General features: G+C 42.7%; 1 protein-coding gene across 2 annotated transcripts in view; it reads right to left on the minus strand.

Annotated features, from left to right (window-relative positions):
* The window catches only part of dlgap2a (discs, large (Drosophila) homolog-associated protein 2a), a 134418-nt gene that overhangs the window by 10966 nt on the left and 106213 nt on the right, over positions 1–17239 (minus strand). For both annotated transcript variants that reach the window (XM_025057133.1, XM_025057136.1), the window contains exons 5-8: positions 15510–15669; positions 14891–15107; positions 7710–7769; positions 1598–1983 (exon numbers count right to left, since the gene is read on the minus strand). In XM_025057133.1, coding sequence (XP_024912901.1) covers positions 1598–1983; positions 7710–7769; positions 14891–15107; positions 15510–15669 — 823 coding nt within the window. The remainder of the gene's footprint in view (positions 1–1597; positions 1984–7709; positions 7770–14890; positions 15108–15509; positions 15670–17239) is intronic.

The following is a 17239-nucleotide window of genomic DNA, read 5'->3' on the forward strand; positions in this document are numbered from 1 at the left end:
GGGGTAGGAGAGAGAGGGAGGATAGAGGGGTAGAATGGAGAGGTAGAATGGAGGGGTAGGATGGAGGGGTAGGATAGAGGGGTAGGGTGGAGAGGTAGGATAGAGGGGTAGGATGGAGGGGTAGGATGGAGTGGTAACATGGAGGGGCAGAATGAAGAGATAGGATGGAGGGGTAGGATGGAGGAGCAGGATGGAGGGGTAGGATCCTAAACCAATCTAATTTGGATCTCATTATCTTTTCTCTTTTTTAAGTCCATTCCATGTCTCATTTCCGTACGTCTTCCCAGTCTTACTCTTCTCTTCATGTTTATTCCTAATCTGAATCCCATTTTCATTTTCATTCCCAATCTCATTCTTATTCTGCTCAACTCCACTGCAGCTCTAATGAACTCCTACTTGTGTCTGACACCTTGACTTCCCAACAGAGTAAACAGTTCTCTGTCCAATGAGTGGCTGAGGTTGAGGTCACGTTAATGACAGTGTGAACTAATGAATGAATTTCACAGCGGTTTGGGAATTAGATCAGACTGAGTTACTGCAGTTCCAACGTGTTTCAACAGATTCAGATTACTATTTTTTGTCAGATTTGTTAGACTAAGACTGGGTTTGTTGATTCCTGTCTTATTTTGAAGGTCCGTCTCAGCCACGTTACTGCGTGACTTCCTCCTGGTCCTGGAACATCATTAGTTCGACCACTTTACGTAGAGTTCCAGCGTTAGTCACAGTCGCTCTGTAGCAGTAAAACATTCCGGTGCATAACTTTAACTGCCCGTAAGAACTAATGTCCTGCAGCCTGTGTAACAGTACAACTGACAAACTGAAAATCTGACCGTCGGACGTTCTAATGTGAACATCAATAACTGAGATTATAAAAAAACAATTAAAAAAATGGTGACTTTTTTTTTTTTTCCACAGTCAGATCAATGCTGGGCGGTGTTTTCATTCTTCACACAGTTTTGACCTACGCCCTCTACTGTACAAACTGCACGATCAGCAGGGAAAGCGGGTGAGTGAACGTATGGATTTGCGCCTGGGAAAGAGAATCAACGAACGGAATCCTTAATGAGACGCCGACTTCACGACCTTTACCCAGAAATCAACTCTGATTCTCTGCGCTGTTAATGACCGCGCGGTGCTGATGTGACAGAACTCTTTGATCTGATGTGGGCCTGTGACCCCTGACCTTCACGGCGTGACATGACACCACCAACACCAGAACACCGCTGCCTCCTGCTGGCATTAGAGCAGGAAGAAGAGGGAGTCTACGGGAAGACTACAGGGAGTGGGCGAGGCAGAGGGAGGGAGAGAGAGAGAGAGAGAGCTGTGAAACAGAGTGATGAAAAGGGAGGAAAGTACAGCGCGTGGAGACAGAGTGAATGAACCATGTGGTGAACTATCATTCAACCGAGCCTCCGACTGCATGGATCAAATCTTCAATGATGGCTTGCGCTGCTGTGACTCACTCTGACTATTTTTAGCGGCTGAAATAAGAGATAACACTGTTTCTGACCTGAATGTATATCTGTGAGTATTTCTATCTCTGAGGCAATCATTCGCAGGTTTTAAAAAGATTTTCTCGTACTTTTTTCATACTAACCTGTATCCCGATAGAGGATCTTGGGGTCTTGAGGTACTCCTCAGCCTTTGACACGAGGATGGCCTTGTCGCAGGTTAGCACCGAGCTGTGGCTGTCTGTGGAGGGGTGCCTCTTCCCAGCCATGACCCCCGCCGCCTCCATGGCTATGGTAACAGCTTTGGTGCTGTCCAGGCTGTCGGTGGAGTTGTACAGGGCGCGGCCCGGGGCGAGGCCCATGCTGAGGCCGTCTGAAGACCACATCCCTCCGTGGGGAAGCCTCGCCTCGTGGTAGGCATCCTGCGTGGATTCAGTGCTGCTCTGGGCTGTGATGGAGATGAGGGGCTTGGAGGTGATGCGTGGTGGGACTGGAGGCGGGGGATTCTTGTAGTTGGGAGTGTAGGTGATGGCTGGAAGGAAGGGGGGGGGGTGAAAAATATATATATTAAAAAAAAATGACATATAACTTTGATTCAAACTCCAACTCCAGAAAAAAATGCTACTGTTTTAAAAAATGGGGTTAGAGTTTAATGTGTCATAAGGGATGTGAAACTAAGATCATCAGGTGTACCATGGGAAAATATCCAATTTTACTAAACTGGTCTGGAAGAAAAATGGCGCAAATAATGTATCCTTGTTTTTCTATGCTGCCTCTAGGTGGCAGTAGATAGCTAAAAAAACAAAGAAAATAAATAAATAAAGAGAAAGTCAAAGCTGTTTTTCTATCTTTCTTCAATTCCTGTGAGTACGTCAGTGCTGTGTTCAACTAAACAGGCCTACATTTCACACTAAGTAAAAAATACTGCGAGAAAACCAAAACTACAAAAAGAACATTATATTTCATTCCATATATTTTTTGGACATTTTTGGTTTTGGTGGTGCAGTGTGGGATTTTTACAAATATAACAAAATGTGCCCACAAAAACGGGGGGCTAATCTAATCTAATCTAATAGAGTGAAGTGACTCTGCCCATTTATAATAATAATAAAAAAGGATTGGTCATCAGGTTCAGTGAGAAACATAAAGTCTCAAAACATTTTTGTTAATCTCAGCTCTGAGAGGTTGGATTATTAGATTATAGCAGAAAAATCTTTTTGTTGTTTGTCTTGTTAAAAGACAAAGAAAAACAATAAATTATTATCTGATTAAATAAAGAGCAATCCCATCAAGAATGTACTATGGTACAGTACTACAGTACAATACTATAGTAATTAGAGTTGGTTATTAACCTGCCCTGTCTTTGGGGTAATCTGTCTCACACCAGTCCAGTGGACATATCGGGATAGTCATGTGATTAAGTGGCATCAATTTCATTCTCATCTAATCTGGTGAGCAAATGTGCGAAGGGATAACGAAGATTAACCGTGACAAGGACGGAACAGTTTGGTCCAAGCTAATTTCTGGACAACTCGGTACCACAAAAGTTATGAACAGTGATATCTTTAATTGGCAAAACCCATCATTTTTGATTTTGTAGCCAAAACGACCAAGAAGGACCAAGAACTTCCTCTTGAGTTCTTATTTCATCTTAACGTGAATGTACCGTCTGACAACTGCATCGGGACAAGTACGTTCTATTCAAGGAATTTTTCTTTTCTGGTCTCTACTGAAGGACAGTCTTTTTCTTCTTGTCTGAATCAGACTCTCCTTGTTAACAGAGCTCAGGAAGGGAGCAAGAATGTTTGAATAAGGGAAGAAGTTGATGGAGTGAGAAGATCAAAGCCAGTGCGACACCAGACTCTTCAGGCACCATGAAGTAGCGCGGCAGTCAACCAGACTCTGACAACTCTCCTCATTCTGTCTAATTCCCAACAACAAGAAAAGAGATCACTGTCTTTTCAAGTGCAAATGAGATTATGAACTTAATCTGCACCGAGAGGGACGGACGACAGGGTCCTGGACTCCTTCTTCACAGACATCGACGAGTCCTGATTATCAAGTGAGACTTCGAGAGAAAACCTCATGTAGCTACACAGATCTGAAGATCCAGCCGTGTTTTGATCAAAGCTGAGCACGTGCCAGGTGCATCAGAGTCAAGACGTAAAAACAAAAAAACAAAGAAAAAAAACCCCAAACAGTTCGCTCGGAGAAACAACTGCAGGTTAACGTTTGGGTTACCGTTTTCCCCGACAAAAAGGGAAACAACGTTTGGGTTACCGTTTTCCCCGACAAAGAGAGAAAGAGTCTATTGGTTCTTGTCTCGCCAATGCTATTAAGAACATCCTAATGAGACCAGAACTGGATCTATTTCTAGCTCTAACGAGCAACATATTTCAAGCGGGGGCTACCCCACAGAACAAAGAGGGAAGAAAATGTTTTTTTTTTCTTTCAACCTTGTGAAACAATTGCCCCAAAACAACACTTCGAACCTCCAACCTGCATCAACGTACGGCCTGTCTCACAGCCACATTTCAAAGACGGGTCTGTTAAAAGCATTTTGCTGCGGGTGATTAATGACTCACTGTCCACTTACACGAACGTCTTACGTCAGTGGGAACATTTGCGAGGATGACGGTTAGTCAACAGGAATGCACAGAGGCTGCGGGGAGCTTCGCTGTGTGTGCGGTGGAGACGAGGGTAACGTAAAGGTCACGTGTCATGAAGGTAGATCAAGGGTAGAGGATATGATCCTTTAGGGGCCATGATCCAGCAGGAAGACCAAAATAGCACCATTACTAACCTAATTTTAGTCCCATTTCCTACATGGTTCACATGGGACGAAGACTCAGCATCTGGTTTCTTCTAGTCCAAAAATGGACAACGACACAGCAGTACGAGTATGGACCATCGGTTGACGTCATTAATTTGAATTAATCTCTTAAAAAAGAAATTGAAACTAAGGATAAAGATCTAGACATGAGATTTCAGATACATGAGGACCAGGACTCCAGGTGGTCAGAATAAATCTGTGTAAAGTTCTTTTTCGTCTTCAGCGGAAAAAAAAGGGGAACTTTCCGTTTTACTTTGCACCCTTAAAAATAAAAAAAAAAAAAAAAAAAAAAACCTCAGCAAAAAATATTTTTTGCCCTACAGGTTGATCGTGGTTTTTCTCTACAGCAGCCCAAAACCACAACCAGGACAATTTTTGTTTGTCTGAAGCAGAGACCGCACATGTCGGAAAATCAGTCAAATACCTTAATATCAGTTTAATGCAACTGTATGTGAAGAACTGCTGTGAAGAGCGAAGCTGCACTTCATGCTAAAAAATGCTAGCTTTGTGAAAGTAGTAAAATAATTCCCATAATCTTCCAACACTATATGTAATGAAATACTGTATAACAATCATCTAGTTTCAATTTACTCACAATTTACTTGGTGTGAAACCTGCACTTGTTTAGTTAAACACACACTGACATACTCACAGGAATTGAAGAAAGACACACAACAAGATCTTCCCCAATTGCTCTGAGACTAAGAGAAAATATCCATCTGCTGCCACCTAGTGGATGGGTTTTGGTCTGCCTATTACGGTTGCATTGACATAGGATGAATTATTAGCAGTAAACGTGGGAGCCATCTTGGATTCTGTCTGTAGTGAATGCACTTTTATCCCTCCATCTTGTTCTGTAGTTCTGCTATCAGAGCCATGTTGTAGTCCAGCTGTCGGACTTTTCTGACCATCTGTTATTCACACAGAAACAGAATGTCTGCTCCCCGGAGACGGAGACACAACAAACTCTGCCTCTTACACTACACAAAGATACGGTACAAATGACTTGAAGATACTGTAAAACTGATACTGTAAAACTGATACTGTAAATATACAGTGTAGAGCAGGTGTCTGCAACCTGTTAAACAAACAAACAAAAAAAAGTTTTCATAGATACTGAGAAAATCACACCTGATCTTTATATAAAGACTACAGAATCATTGGGTTGTTTTGCTGTTAGCAAGCAAGCTACAAAGAATCTGGTACAATTGGCTTAAATCTATAATTCTGGTCTATTTGAAGCCTGAATATATATAAATATACATATATACAAAAGGCTTGCACTGCTAATGGTTTTCAGGGGGAATTCAATATGTGTAGAATTAAGTTTTTTTTAATTACTAGTTAGCGAATAGTACAAACTGAAGTGATTTTTTTTTATTTTGTATCTCTTAAAACGATGGTGTTGTAAAAAACATGAATATAAATATAAATAAAATATTAAATATAAATATATTTCTGATAGATATTTATCATTTAAATCGTTTTTAAAAGTTATTGATTATTATTATTATTATTACGATGGTTCTTGCTGAGGGTTAAACAAAACTATGTAACAATTTTCTGAAGTGAACTTGTGAAAACACATGTTTTGCTCTTGATAAAAAACAAACAAAAAACAAAAGTCATTTTTAGTGACAAACGTCTTCCTAATTCAACATCCTGCAGCATTTAGAACTAATTCCAGTTTGCCAAACATGTCAAAAGAGTGCAACGAAATGTCTCCCCCTGTGTGGGTTTCAAGCTCCAGCAGACGGTTAAGTACAGTGAAAACAGTTAATTGATAGCGGCTGCTCGTGGGTTGCTCGGAGTATTCAGTGTGAATTAATTCCTCGCTCCTGCTTTCACACAGATTCAAAAACAAGCCGTGTGCCTGCGGGTCTGATTAACACCAGAAACAATGGTTTGTGATTCCCCTGCTGCATCTCTGTACAGGCTTCTGGATCTATCTGTACAGGCCTGGGGACCGTCGGCGTTGATTGACGCGGCGTTGAGAGTTACCTCCGCTGGATTTACCACTGTAGAGGAAATGCAGCCGTGTTTGTTTTGCAGGAGGCTTTTAAAAAGTATGCAAATCATCTGGAGCCAGTGAGGCGAGGCGGATTGAGGAAATCCATTACTGTCTGTGTCGCGGTTGTGGAAGTTGGCGAACAGAAAAAAATAGCAAAGCGGCAGATGAGTAAAGACAAGGAGGATTCAGAAGTCTACATAGATCGTGAGGAGTTCGGATGATTTGTCAGCATTTATACTCTTAAAAACACTCAAACAACAACGCTGACTTTTCTTGATCGGTCGATCTGTTGGTGATGAAACAATCCTGATTTTAACTCTTCTAGAGAAATATCATTTAGTCGACTCTGAAAGTCAACTATTTCGTTTCACCAAAATGGCCATGAAAACAACCATTCATTGTTGTCCAAGCAGCAGTGACAGGCAGCACAATTAAATACCCTTCCACTAGGTGGCAACGGATAGTTATTAAATACCCTTCCACTAGGTGGCAACAGATAGTTCTATAAACTTTAAAAAAGAGAGTTACATAGAGTTGTTAAAGAAAATGTTCGTGTGTCTCTTTCTTCAATTCCTGGGACTATATCGGTGCTGTGTTCAACTGAACAGGCCCAGGTTTCACAATAAAAAAAGTAAAGTTTGAGTAAATGATACAAAATCAATATATTTCATTGCATAAACCTTTTTTTTGACATTTTTGTTTAGGTGGTGTGCATTATGGGATTTTTGAAATATAAGATATGTGCAAAACAGTCATTCAACTCACGATGGAAAAAGTGTTCTGTAGTTTCTTAAAAATGTGCTGAGCTAGGCTAACAGTCCAACCACTCACTTACTGCCTCTTCTTTGAGTATTTCAGTGACTGTGCCTTCTTTGTTGCATTACTGCCATCTATTATTACTGTTCTCTAATTTTTGTGAAAGCAAATCTAAGGGCGTCACCTTACTTTCTCGCGACAGAAGCTAACTGTAACTAGTTAAGTGGACCGTTGACTTTTACAAACATCTATAGATTCATCCTTAGTACTTTCCTGCACACCTCTAAGTCCTCCCTGGAGGAGGATTCACAGGGAGGTGTGTACATGTCGGTGATTTCATGTAGTTCTAAAAGGGTGGTTTCTATATGATGGGATGCGATCGTAAATATGTCAAACAAGAACCGGTCGAGCACTCTCAACAAATAGAAGTCTGCCATGACACCAGCACCAACAGAGCAGAATGATTTAGAGGCTGAGTGTACCGGACAGTCTGACTGGTTCAAGAGGGAGCAACACACAGATGTATTCAAAGGACTCAAGAAGGTACTCTGCTGTAGAGTAAATGTTTCTTTGGGTCCTGAACCTGAGATTAACATAATTCAGAAGTTAAAAACGTCAGCAGTGGTATGGCTGAGTATTTCCCAGGCAGCATCTTTACCTGGGGTTTGCTGGGCAGTCCGATCAAAACTGTGGGTGGAGGGGAGGCGGAACTGGATCCCTGAAAACAGTGGGGTAGATATTCAGAGCAGGGGCAAAACTGCCCGGTAAACACACAAAGCAGTACAACATGTTTGGCATTAAAACAAAGGAAGGGTGGATCCAGAAGAAGTCATCAGTGACCAACACAGTAGAAAGAAGCGCTTTAAAGGATCTGACCACTGGTCTGAAGTCTGTCGGATGAAGTGACCTGTGTTTGGTGCGAAGACGTTGACCCACATTATCTCCCCTGGTCCCTGCCACTAACACAGTGGAACTATTGATCTGCAATTATAATAACCACATTCAATGACATGAAGGTCCGTTGCAATTCCCTGGATTGACAGTGATGAGCACGGAGTAAGAGGGTCACGTGACCTGCATTCAAAAGTAGCCGTGTGGACCAGACGTCAATAGCTGTTAGCATAGGGGTGATTGATTTTTATGACTCACACATGAGGAGAATACGCTTCAGTCCAGCTTTACCTACGGGTGTGGGGTGAGGAGTGGGGGCGCGCTTCAGTCCAGCTTTACCTACGGGTGGGGTGGGGGGTGCCGAACAAAATATACGTTACAGTTGTGTTTTTAAACCTATTTATTAAAGCTAAATACGTAGACAGGCCCTGAACTTCTCAACCTGTGCACCTCCGAGGATTCTGTGCCAGATTTGCTGAAAACGTTACTAGAAATACGAGTTTTCCATGTGACGAGTAAGAAATTATTATTATTTTATATTATCAATATATTTGTTTATATCTATATTTTGGATATTTAGATAAAGGGGGATTTTAATTGAATTAATTAATAGTATATTTCTGGGGCGCTGGAAAGAATTAGAATTGGTTTTTAGTTCTTTTTAAACGGGAAAATGAAGATGAAACTCGTATATATAAGAGTGGAATTCTATCTAATACAGTGCTATCTTGCAACCTTCATTCCGTACAGATGCATTTGGGAATCAGTACCGTTGCTCTCTCCAAATGGCATTGGATTTTCTGGATTTTTCTGTCTCTTCTCCACCAGCCGCACCTTCGCCAGATGCTCGGTAAAGTGAAAGGTAATTATGTTGATATTTGTTCAACCTTGTAATTAAGGTTTCGGCAAAGCCTCTTAAAATGAACGAGGCTAAAATAATGACACGGATGTATGGTGAAAGCGTTCCAAGCAATTATGTAAATTAAAGTCAGGCACTCTATTTGTTTTACATACCAATGAGGTCACGGGGTGGAAATAGTAAATCATGGGTTATCACAGACACAACGCTGCATGTCAAACTACCAACCAAAAAAAAAAAAAAAAACGCCTAAATATTTCAGTACTCTCTTGAGCTCAGAGTTTTTAATCATGGATAATTTCTGATGAATTTAAGCCAAAGATTTGAACTCGTGAATAAACATGACGACGCCGTGGCACAGGTAATTGGTGCTGCCTTTTTTTTGTCAGCCTTTTGTGAATGCAGAGTTCGACTGGGAGGCCAACGAAGGTGCGATTAATGTGAGTGAGTGAGTGAAATGAGCAGAAAAATAAAATCAACTAATTAACTTCTCTGCTCCTTTGGAAAACATCTATTTACTGGAATAAGGACTAACCTTTATGAAGTGCATTTTCAAATCAAAGAACACACGGAACGGTACTTTTTATTGCAGCTCAACGATTACGTTTTTTTTTTTTTTTCTTTTTCCCAGTGCACTTTATTAGAGCACAGACTTCAGTAGAAACCGTTTTTTTAGTAAAACAGAGCACAGATATATCGTGTAATTTGCTTGGCTTTTAGTTTGACTTTTGTTCGCTGCTCATAAGAGGATTTTGCATCTTCAGCGACGCTGCACGTCGGCTCCTTTCGCTGCTCGGATTACCAAGATGAAACTATGAACGGAAACCAAGTACAACAGTGAGGCACGGTGTATGAAATGCACAAAATATTAAGGGCAATTGTCATGCAACATATTTTCTCCGTCATATTCTTCTGTGTCGCAATATATATATTACATATATATATATATTAAAAAATAGCCACATGAGAATGTACAACCCATTTTGGGAAGAAATACAATTCCATCACATATTTGTGGATATTCCGTCACACGTCAAGTATTACATTCTCAACCCGTAATTCCTGAGCTTCATAATAATATGTTACAGTAGAAAATACAGTGTCACCCCCGCAACAAGGCTACAATATTGATGTGGTTTGGTTGTCATTTGTTTTTTTTCAGATTCTTTAAATATATTTTCATATATTGTATGGGTATTCTACACATGTGCCATATGCTTCTTAGTAAAGTGTTTAGGTAACATGAGGAGGTATGACTTCACCTTTTTTATATTTAGGATTGAATCTGAAAGACACAAGGTCTTTACCTAAGAGGATATATATATATATATATATTTTGTAGCTCTGTCTAAGATTGTGCAAACATCATTTCACAGCATCGTTTCCTTTTTTTTTCTTTATCACAGCGGAATCCATTCAACAGCTCACATAGTAAACAGTATGTTCATATAGTTATATAATAACTGCCAAGAGGAACTCTCCACTCTGCTCTGGAGCGACAAGAAGCACAGAACCCGAAACGACGTCCAGGAAAGTTCCCATTAGCGGTACGGCGGTCGTCTGGCTCTGGAGTTATCCACGGTCTGTGAACAGAGCTTTGGAGGAGTCTCCTAAAATAGATGTCTAATATATGCCTTTGATGTAATCCAGTGATTTAACAAGAAAAGTTATTAAAAGTTTATCCATGGATTACAAAGCTACCGCTCCGCAACAGAAACTCCAATCGTCAGCGACAACCGTTCCACAGAACGTCACCAGGCTTCGAGTTAAAGTTTCTGAAGACTCCTTCAGAGGAGCGGTCGGGTCACAGCAGTACTCAGAGTTTCTACTACCACTGCGGCACTCATTTCTTCTGGGATATAAATGCAGGTGTACATGTAGGGAAGTTTTTGTTTTCGGTGTGCACTGCACTCACAGCTACGGGTTAGGTTAAAAACATGTTTGGAGCTACATCTAAGCTGCTGAGAATGAGGTATAAATTCACAGAGTAAGAGAGACGTATGTGATTTCTGCACTGTTGTAGTCGTATCTCCTGCTCCACAGTTCCACACTCGCACTCCGACGCATGGACTCTCGTCTGTGGACCTTCTTCTGCCACCGGTCCCAGAGAAACCCCCTCTCACTTGGTGATCTTTCAGGACTGCTGGATACCACGTCTTCTCCCACGCTGTCTCCGTGCTCCTGGTGTGTGGACAGACACTCCATCGTCTCCACTACAGCAGCTTCTGGAGCCATGGCTGGCACATCGACTGAGCGAGGGACCGGTGGAGATGACTCTGTGTCTGACGAGGGAGGATCCGGGCCTGGACTGGTTGGTCCACAGTCTAATTCCAGTGATGTATCTGGAGAGACTGAACTCGGTGGGGATATCCTGACAGTGACTTGTGGAACTAGGACTCGGTGTATTTCCTGAGGTGAGCTATGGATGAAACCCTCCATGGATGGATCCAAGAATACGGATTGCGAAGGCAAAACACCATCAGATGAGGTGGGTGAACAATCGGAGGGGTACAGCGGTGCTTCTACGTTATCAGCGTTAGAGTCAAGACTGAGGTCAAACGGCTCTGGTTCTGGGTCCATGAACACTGAGTCAAGATCATCCTGATCCAAGGAAGTAAGCATGACCAAGTCAAAGTGAACCAAATCAGAGTGATAAATGGAAGGGGAACTCAGTGGTTCTGGAAGTGGAGGCCACTCTGGGTCTTGGGGTTCCGGCTCGGTGGTTGGCTGTAGTTCTTCCGAACTGAAACTCAAGTTCAAGTCTGGAGTCATTTCGTCCTGGGGATCAGGTTCAGACAGATGTTCTGGTTGGCTGATAATGATGTCTTCATTTGCGTCACTGTCATCTGCAGTTTCAGGAGGTTCATTATCCAGGTACTCTGACACCACAATAGAAGGACATGCAATAAAGGGGTCTAAGTTAGAATGTGTTACTGCGTCAAGGTCAGGTGATGGTGTATCACTGGGTGACGGAGACTCTACGCTTTCTGCTTCTGAAAAAAATATGGCTATTTCTGGTGATTTTAGCTCTGGTCCTGATGATTCAACATTATCAGGGTCTTCTAATGCAGAATCCTGGGACTCAGGGTGTGGCTTGTCCACAATGGAAGAATCCAGAGACTCTGAATCTGACATGTTTTCATTGTCTTGATCCTCAGGTGGCGACACAGTAACTACTGGGACCGGGTACGGCAGCTGCACCTTATCTTTTTTAATTGGTTCTGCATCTGAAAGAGACTCGTCAGTTGGATCTATATTTATGAGCTGCGGTGTGACTGATATTTCTTGTTCAACTTTGACTGAATCTTCGGGACTGTCTAAGACCGTTTCTGGTTGGAGTAGTTCAGTACCAGGAGTGGTGACTGGCTGGATGGCAGCTGAAGACAAAAGTTCATTTTCGGATAGTTCTGGCTTTGGTTGATGTTCATCTTTGGAGAGAACGAGATTTAAATCAAATGACTCCAGTTGGGTTGATTTACCGGCGGTTGTAACTATTGGGTCCAGTGAAAGTGGTATGGCACTCTCCACGTACATAGACTGTGGACGGGTAAGAATGCTGGGGTCCATGGAGAGCTGTTTTGGCAGACTTTTGCGGGTGCATTTCTTTTCTTCACTCTCCTCTGGACAGTTAACCGCTGCGTCTGCGGTGCTTTGCCGAATAAGACCCTTGCTCCGAGCCTGCGTCCCCACGGATACTTTGGATACTTGCATTTTCTTCTCTTTGATTCCCACTGAACTTCTGTCTACTGTAGAAGTCCCCAGTCCTCCTTTGCCTGCCCCTAATGTTGCCCCCACTGATGCCTCTACACCTTCAGCTGCTGCAGCCCCTCCCTTTGGTCCCGTCACTATCCCGGTTCCTACTGCACCAAGACCTAGTCCTGCTCCTGCAGATGTGTGGCCACCTTGTGGAGACCAGGTGTTGTAATGCTGGGTGAAAGTGTTAAAATTGCTGTTAAAAGCACGGAGCTCTTTGCAGAGGTCCCTCCTCAGTTCGGCTAGCTCTCGACGCATGGCGGAGACCTCCTCCTTCCACTGCATGCTGATAGCTGCAGCCAGAGTCGCTGACTCTTTGATACTGGCCTGGATGGCTTTGGGTGAAGGTCGTTCTGGAGCACTAGACCTGGGGGATCTGAAGAGGCTTGGAGAAAGTGGTGGTCCAGACAGAGTTTTGGCCGTAGCTCCCATGCTATCTTCCTGGTAGAGCCTGTCTCTCCTTATGGGGCAGCCTAGATCATCGTGAGCCAAAGGGGCAGTCTCTGCCAAATCCTCATGTATACTCGTCTGGTCAGGTAAACAAGTGTCTTCCTGCACATAATTTCTGTCTGGAAGACAAATGTAAATACGCATCTGTAATATGGTTGAAGGTGTGAGCAGCTGGAGAGAATGTGCTTTTAAATGCCACAAAGCATCAACACCAAAGTCATGCACTAAATGCCATGAGCCAAAATAAGAAAATTACAGAAATATGTAATACTAAATCATGTGATATATTTTTTTTCTATTTGAGTCGAATGCATTCAATATGCACAAATATTTATATTACAATTTCTGTAATTCCTTCATCAAATACAGTCTGGAGACCTTGGAGGTCGTTCCCATTTTGACTCATAAACCTAATGTTTACACTGCCTTCTCAACATAAATTTGTATCATGCATTCTCCACATCTTTTCAGTGCACAAAGCCGGATGTTGCTCTAGGAAAACCTTCACTGAGAATGTACAGTAGAACCAACACATGAGGTGTGAGGACAGTCCTCGCATGCTCTCTTGCTTTTCGTTGGATGTAAAGCCAAGTGTACTTTGTGCAACGAAAAGAGGCAGAGATGAGCAAAGCTTTGAAACGTTCTCTTGTCAATCAGGAAGTTTAGTATGAACCCTATTGAAAATGTGAGGTCCAGTTTGACCAACTGCTTTGAGAAGCAACAACTGCTGTTGAACGGTGTTCAAATGATGGCCAAACCCTACACACACTCATATTCTGCATCTTTTTATGTAACAGTGTTAGATTTTGACAGAGAAAGCAGTGTAAGCAGGCATTTTTAAGGTATGACAGAATGATGACCAGCACATCTCCAGATGTCCACACCTCTAAACCTCCCTATTGTGATACCGACTGACGTTGTTATCTACTGTGGGAAGACCGTGGGGAATCCGCTCAGACTTCTTGTCCAGAAATTGTCCTCTGTTGCTCCCACATTCTTCATCTGTACAAGGATGTATCATTTCCGCTGCGAAACCGGCAATCACGGGAATAGTCGGAACCATCATAGCATCTTACAATTATTAATCAAAGCTCAGTAACATGAGTAAATGCATGTGTCAGCTGAGTGGGGTAAGATTTATTGGAGCAGGTTTGCACATGGGATGTCTGTGACTAAGCAGTTTGACAGTTTGGGTGCTGACGTATTTTATTGCCAGCTTTACTGTGTCCATTATCCAAGTCTACAAACAGAGGCGTGCATCTTTGTAATGGGATCTCATTGTATCAGTGTGGGCTTCAACAATGACAGCAGGCGATCTTTGGGGTCAAGACATTTTGAAGAGACGAAGTTGGCCGCACAGATTACGCTAAATAAAGAACACTGTTTGCAAATGAGGTAGACATTTTGAAAGCAGTAGTTAATTAGTTGTGATCTGCAGTGAGACTGCGGGTTACATACGGACACAAATGTCACCATATGTTGACGAGTTTCGGAAAAAGATAATGGAGCAGAAAGCAGCCGTGTCCTTATCCTGACCTGATTCGTATTTTCCAGATAATTTCCATTTGTGGTTTTCAATAGGGTTCATAGCTTTACTCTCTGATGGATGAGCAAATGAAGCACTGTATCCAAAATACAGTTGGATGAACTGGTAGAGTTCCTGAGTAGATAGCTTAAGTAATCAGCCCTTAAAAACCAACAACAAAAAAAGTAATTTGAGTGAATCATGCAAAGATGTGAAGCTGTTTCGACACCAAGTCCAGTCTTTGCTGATGTTCCTCAACCCAGCCTTTGGGTGTCACCCTTATCCCTTTTGTTTTAACTGTTACCAGCATCCCAGATGTCAGATGTTGTAGTGTGCACATGAATTGTCCGACTGGCCTTACCTGTAGTCGACCTGATTGTGGAGGTGACGGTAGATGCCATAGGGGGGATGCAATCATCATCTTGGGAATAACCGGCCTGAATGGCTCGCAGGTAGCTGTGGCTCCTGGTACGAAAACATCCAGGGAGGTCCAGGGCCTCCATGGCCTGGGATTCCACCTCACTGAACACAGACTCGCACACCGACTCAAACTGGCCATTTATTTCTGTTTCACTCACCTGTAGGTAAACAGGAAGGAAGAAGTTCCTACAGTGTGGCTAACATTCCATTTAACAAAACAAGTCAAGTCAGTATATGTATATATTTAAATATATATTAATATATATCCCTAATAACCTCTGTTGTACGTAATCCCTTAACTCACATAGATAAACTTGAGCCAATGAACTACCACATTGTGGTCAGCAAAAAAACATGCAAAGGTGTTAAATAAAAACCCTTACTCCTATCGTATATATTTAAAAGAAGAGCTGCGTGGTAATATCATTTAAATGCATTTGGATTCAGATCCTCAAGGACCTGCTCCAGGACCGTCAGGAGTCTGCAGTTTCAGAAGCATATGGTAACGATGTGTATGAACGTGAGAACGTATTTTCTAATTATAACGGATGTCGACTCACCTGGCTCACTTGGCTAACACAGCTAGCCTGACTCAGGGTGCTGACAGCTCGCATATAGCTCTGGTTCCTGGAGCGAAACTTGGGTGAGTTGTAGTTAGTGGACGGATCCAGTGCAATGCTTGGGTGAATGTCCCTGGCGGCTTGCAAATGGTAGCTCTGACTGAACAAAGAGAGGAGAACAGAGGCGAGGGAAGGAGTGAGACCGCTTCGTACCTTTGGACTAGCCGTAGCTTTAGAAGCGAGCGGCGAAAGATTGAATTTAGCATAATGTGATTAAGAGCCGTGTGGTGGCGGCGGTATCATGTTTGCAAAAGCAATTAAGTGCTATTAAGCTTAGTGGATCCTCTCCAACTGAACTTGAGAGAGAGGCCCCGTGTCTCCCAGGGGGTGTGCTTGAGGAGAACAGAGGCGAGGGAAGGAGTGAGACCGCTTCGTACCTTTGGACTAGCCGTAGCTTTAGAAGCGAGCGGCGAAAGATTGAATTTAGCATAATGTGATTAAGAGCCGTGTGGTGGCGGCGGTATCATGTTTGCAAAAGCAATTAAGTGCTATTAAGCTTAGTGGATCCTCTCCAACTGAACTTGAGAGAGAGGCCCCGTGTCTCCCAGGGGGTGTGCTTTTCACCTCCCCTTTTCTCACACCCACCTCACCCCACAGTCGTTGGAGAGTTCACCAGTGTCATTTAGATTTCCGTGCCGCTGAAACATCCAATCAATGCTGGGAAATGACAGAAATGCAAATTGGGAGCTAGTTAACAAGTAAGCACTTCAAAGAGACACCCTGGTGCCACGCGGGTCAAATAAATGTGCTGCACCAGCAGCGTAGGAGAGACCCAGAGTACCACGCTGTTCAGAAATACAGTACACTGATGTGGAGTTGAGTTGAATGGCAAAGGAGGGAGGAATGAGCTTAAAGTACACTAGAGGATGCTGTGTATGAGTCACATTAGGAATTCCAAGGTATTGTGGGCACAGACGAATCTATTTGTGACTGCAGGCAGGGATGAGTAAGCATTTTCTGGGCTTTTTATAGCGACAGATGCCGGTGTTTGGCACCGAGGAACAGGCCAGTGTGATTAAAGGTCCCTTCATCTTGTCATGCTGTAGCAAGGCTGCGTGTATTTCCGATGAAAAAAACAACAACAACAAAAAAAAACCTGCCTCGCAATACTCCTAATCAAGGATTTAAAAGAAGAAAAACTTTCCCAAATGTGGTCTGTATGAACTTTATATTAATGTAGAAGCTGTTTTAACAAAGTCCTTGATCAGTGACCGTGGTAACGCTCTTCAATATATGTATATATATATATGTATATATGGGTATATGTAGGTTATGTACAGTGAAAATAGATAGATGGATGGATGGATGGATGGATGCATAGATGGATGGACGGATGGATGGATACATAGAGGGATGGATGGATGAATGGATGGATACATAGATGGATGGATGGATGGATGCATAGATGGATGGATGGATGATGGATAGATAGATGGGTGGATGGATGGATGGATGGATGATGGATAGATAGATGGGTGGATGGATGGATGGATGGATGATGGATGGATGGATGGATGATAGATAGATAGATGGATGGATGATGGATGGATGGATAGATGGATGATAGATGGATGGATACATAGATGGATGGATGAATACATAGATGGATGGATTGATACATTGATGGGTAGATGATGGATGGATGGGTGGGTGATAGATGGAGGGGTGGT

The sequence above is a fragment of the Cynoglossus semilaevis genome, chromosome 1 (genome assembly GCF_000523025.1).
Source record: "Cynoglossus semilaevis isolate Cse_v1.0 chromosome 1, Cse_v1.0, whole genome shotgun sequence".
Lineage (NCBI taxonomy): Eukaryota > Metazoa > Chordata > Actinopteri > Pleuronectiformes > Cynoglossidae > Cynoglossus > Cynoglossus semilaevis.